General features: G+C 41.6%; 1 protein-coding gene across 3 annotated transcripts in view; it reads right to left on the bottom strand.

Annotated features, from left to right (window-relative positions):
• Positions 1-1864: 1864 nt before the first annotated feature.
• DIEXF (digestive organ expansion factor homolog (zebrafish)) overlaps positions 1865-5087 on the bottom strand; it is a 22796-nt gene continuing 19573 nt past the window's right edge. For all 3 annotated transcript variants that reach the window (XM_011372450.2, XM_011372452.2, XM_011372451.2), the window contains exon 12: positions 1865-3164. In XM_011372450.2, the coding sequence (XP_011370752.1) occupies positions 2921-3164 (244 nt within the window). In that variant the 3' untranslated portion in view covers positions 1865-2920. The remainder of the gene's footprint in view (positions 3165-5087) is intronic.

Genomic DNA, 5087 nt, shown 5'->3' with positions numbered 1-5087 from the left:
TACTATGGGGAAGGGAAAACAAGTTTCAAAGTCTTACTTTCTGGATAAGTTCCTCTTCCCACCCTATAATTCCACCTCCTCCCAGGACTGGGACCATTCCTTTGTCTGTTTTCTATAGGCACCATAAAGCCACTTGCTACACATGGGCCTTGCTAAGAAATACCAAGATAGTGTGTAATTGCAGCTCAGGCAGTATTACCCGTTGTCCAGTAGGCTCTCTTCTCTCCCCTTTTTTTGTGTGTGCAAGAGACTTGATGTTAAGGCATCCTTTCAATGAAACCATTCCAGAGATGCAACTCTGTAAGCAACTCAGGAGCCGGGGCTAACTGCCGAGGCTTACCTTCTTTCCCAGGTGCTGAGTTAGGAACAACAGTAATACTTAGTTCACACTTGAAATCCTCAGTGTTCTCCGCAAGGAGCAGCTGGCCCGCTCTGAGCCAGCATTAAAATCATCAGGAATGCTTATTATAATGCTTATTCCCGGGGCTACAGTGTGGACTTGAAACCCAGGCTCAAACGTGAGTGGAGGTCCAGAGGAGCTGGAGATCTGGGAGTCTTGTGAATAGTCATAATGAAAGACTTGAGATTAGCTACAATTCACAGGGGAAAGAATATGGAAATAGAAGATGAGGGTAATCAGAGTCCCTTCTTCTTCACATCTCTGAACTAGGCATATAAACTCATTTCTTTTCTCAAAATATACAGGCTCGATGGTAAACAGCAGCACCAATATGCCAATAAGCGCAGGGCACTCTATAGATATAAAGAGTTCCTCGTAGCATCAGTTTGTAGGCTTACGATTGTCATCCAAATTTTCATAACTTTAGGAACCCACCTAGGTATGCAATGAATAATTCTACTTTCTATGTTGAGAGAAAAAATAAAAATGCCTATTTAATAGCAGGAAGACTACCCCAAAAGTGATTTCATTTTTTTTTTTTTTTTTTGATAAGCAATTTTATGTGTCCAAATAGAAGAAAACCTTAAGGGTTTTCTTATACCAATAAGGGCTGCTCCATTGAGAATAGTGGGAGCTACGTGTCTGCCTGAGAAGGGAGTTACAGAGGTGAAAAGGGAGAAAAATGGAAAGAACCCTGCGGTGTCAGACCAAAGTCAGAGGCATGACATTAATTCACAGTTTTCAACATATGGATACAAAAATAAATTCAGATGCTGTGTGCACATATGTGTGTGTATACATGTATCCACATGCAATATTCCCAAGCTCTGACCACTGACAAGGCCTGGAACCAGTGGCTCCACAATGGTACTGAGCATGCCTAGCACTCGAATCTTAGCTTTAAATTAATTTCCCACTAAAGCAAGCAGGGCTGGAGTTGGGAAAATACAAGACAAACTTGGAATGTCTTACTGTGTCAGAAAATGAAGAAATGCCCAATTATAAGGGGGACACATCAAAAAGACACAGGTGCCAGCGTGAAGGTGCTCCTGCTGGCCACATCTGCGATCGTTTAAGTATCTAAAGAAATAATAACAGTAATGTATTACAACCCACTGAACAGAAGATGAAATTACGAGTCCACACTGATATAAATTAAAAAGTAAAGGAGGAAAGAATCATTCTGCAGTGGAAAAGCCTGGCAAACACCACCTTAAACATGTAGTCAGTTAGTGTCATCGATGATGGGACAAGTGGAAACTGTGCACCACCTGATGAGACGCAATGAGGACACAGCATCATTTCTGCACTGCTCCTGCCAAAGATACATAAACTAAACCTAATCACAAGAAAACATCCAATATAACCAATATAACCAGCCTGTAATCTTCAAAAAAGAGTCAAGGTCAAGGAAGCCAATGAAAAGCTGAAGTAGATTCCAGAATAAAGGACAGCACAGAGATATGACAACTAAAAGCAACATGTAATTCTCAACTGTATCCTTTTGCTATAAAGGTCATTTGTGAGACATCTGGCAAAACCGAAATGGGGTAAAAGGATTAGACGATAATAATGTATTAATGGCAAGTTCCTGATCACGGTTGGTTTTTGGTTATGCAGGAATGTCCTTGTTCATAGAAAATACATGCTAAATTCAGGGGTGATTTTCAGGAGCGACAGGCCCATCAGGTTAGCAACTTACTCTCAAATGGTTCAGGTTCTGTACTTTTAATTTTTCTGAGAATATTTCAAAATAAAAATGTTTTAAAAAGCACTTCCTTTTCATTTTTGTTATATGACAAAAAATGAATACAGTAATGTTGAAGATGGCAATGTTGAAGATGAAGATTTCAACATCAAGAGTTTCACAAAATTATTTCTTGAAAGAGTAGAAATTGTTATTTTATATAACATAATTTTAAGTGTATATTTTAACTAAAATGTTTTCTATGAGTTAAAAAAGATCAGTGAATGAATACACTCTTCTAGGCTGAATTAAAATAGAATATTTACAATTTTAAAAAGTTTGGCTGGGGAAAAATAAGTTCTATAAAACCTGTGTGATCCAAAATTAAGACATTCAGCAGCAAAAAGTATTCTCATTTCTCATAAGCAGTTCTCACAAGCAATGACCTGTCTGCCTTACTTTATGAAAGTGTCAAACAGAAATAGGCAAATCTGAAAGAATTTACCAAGTGTAATAAATCAGAGGTCAAATCACAATAAAAGAATTTATGGCTTACAAAAAGATTCACAAGTAGGAGTTTCCTTCCATCAACTTCTCAGAGTCCCATTAGCTCCCTCTTGACTTCTGAAAGATGGGAGTTAGCAAAATTCAGTTTCCATTTAACTTCTCAGGGAAATGTGACCTGAAAAGAAAGACATATTGGATATGATGCTGCCTGCTGCTTCTTCCTTCTAGCAGCCCTTCTATTGTAGAAGTGATCAGAATCAGGGCCAAGTGGCACAGAATCAAGCATTATGTATCACTCCAAGTCCCATTTCCTGTTCAACAAATTCTCATCTTTCCCCAGTGATGAAGAGGTGTACATTCTTCTTGGACTGCAGCATCTGTGCAGCCCGCTCCACACCAACCACTGCGGCCAACCTCTGGGCATCGTACTTGGAGTAGAGGACAGTACAGGTCCAGGTGGCTTCCTCGCCTCTGGTGGTGGCTCTCAGCATGTTACAGACTTCACTGTAGAAGTGGGGATATGTTGGCAGCTCATAGAAAATTAGGTTCCTGATGCCTTTTATTGTATACCTGTTAGAAAGGGAAAGAGAGGCTATGTCTACTTGAGAAAATGTGTGGAAAAACTACCCAAGATTTACAGAGAAATATTCACTCTCGTTGCCTCATGCTCAAGGAAGAAGATAACGGCACAAACAACAGACCAAAAGTTATTCTAGTTTGAGGGCTTATTTTTGTGACAGCATATTTGAATTCCTAGTGTTTGGCTTAAGGTAATAAAATAAATTTGTATTTCTTGAGCCTACTCTGGGTAGACTGAGGTAGAGTGGAGAATAGCAGATTTAGGATTAGAAGTCTGTCACAGAAAACTTAAAAAGCAGGCACGATTTAACATTATCCTTACTATAATTGGGGAAAACAGAATGTTCTGTAATGGAGATGAGGTCAGAGCCAGCGCATAAAATAAACTGCAAAAACTGTAAATGCATTCCCATTAGTCTTTTCTTGTCACTCTGTAGACATGTTAACTCTATGGCAGATGTCCCAAGTTCGTCCATTTACAAAATCCTGCCTGAGGACCCAGTAGGCATCATGGGAAAGCAATTAGTTTCAACAGCTTACGTGCTTCTTTCCCTGCTGCACAGTGCTGCACAGTGGTGGTGGCGGGTGTAGGCCCTAGGGACGCACCGTATGTTTTGGGTTGAGGTCAATTGTTCCCTCGGGGGTCCCACAACAAAAGATTTTGTACGTTGAAGAGGTTCTGATTTTTCCTGTTAGATCTCTCATACGTTGCTGATGTTAGTCTCCCTTGGGAATTTTATTTTATTCACAGAGGATAAGGTTTCCTTGCCTTTTTATCCCATGAGATCATCTTGACCTCTCTGGAGACCCTCATCTTCCAAATTGTAACTGCAATCCATTCCTTGGCTCACCTTTCAACATCACCTTTCTATAAAGAAGGAATTCTAATGGATAGTGATCTTGAATAAGCTGTTCTATCTCACTAATCAAAATAAACAAAAACAAACATTGAGTTCCACTTCCGCTTAGTATGTAGAAAACTCGAGAACATTGCTCCCATGCTAATCAGAAAAAGCCAGAAAATCTACAAAGTATTCCCTTCCTTATGCCTAGACAGCTGATGTCACAAAGCAACCAGGCAAAATGATTCAATGGGGTGCTGGTGTACGTTTAGTAACTGGTTCTCAGTGGAGAAGGGTGGGTGCTAATTTAAAGCATTTGCCAATTTCTACAGTGTAAATACTCCCACCATAGCCAGTTTCAAACTACCAATATCACGTTGCTGAACTGGGAGCTGGGAAGAGACATCCAATCAGATCTCAAGAACCTGCATGAGCCAGCTTTGGGCCACCAATGACTGAATTCCAGAATGACAAACCCCTTCTAAGAAGAGGACATGAGAACTACTTCACCTTTGGTAGATCACAAGCGGAAGAGGACAGCTGCCAAGAAAGTGGGTAGGAAGAAAACAGCTATACTTTTAAAATTCTAAAGGGCAAGTATGGGCCTGTGTGACAGTTCAGAATCCTGAGATTCCTGGACACTCCTTCAGTTCACAGTCACTCATGAGCTCTTTTCCACAGGCCTCCGCTGGGAGCCCTGGAGAAAGGCTGGAGGCACGGCGGGAGACCTGAGAGACCCTGCTTGTGGTCCAGACGTGAGCCCCACTTACTTCCCAGACCCAGATCTGGGAGGCAAAAGCCTGAAGCAGATGAGAGAGGGGCAGAGGTCAGCTGCTGGGGTGTGGGGAGAGCAGATGAAGCGGAAGTCGTCTGCTTCTAAGGGAGGGGCAGTAAAGCCCCCATTCTCTCCCTCCCGACCACAACTTACACCCAGTAAAAGGCCACAGCAGTCTGTCCCTGGGTAAAGAACGCAAAACCCATCCAGCCCAAGACCCTGCGCTGATGTAAGCAGAGGTCTGCCACCACCAGGGGAAAAGCAGGAACTCTTCCTCACCAAGGCCCCTCACAGATA

Source organism: Pteropus vampyrus, unplaced genomic scaffold (genome assembly GCF_000151845.1).
Source record: "Pteropus vampyrus isolate Shadow unplaced genomic scaffold, Pvam_2.0 Scaffold207, whole genome shotgun sequence".
Classification (NCBI taxonomy): Eukaryota; Metazoa; Chordata; class Mammalia; order Chiroptera; family Pteropodidae; genus Pteropus; species Pteropus vampyrus.
This window is presented reverse-complemented; position numbering and strand designations above follow the sequence as displayed.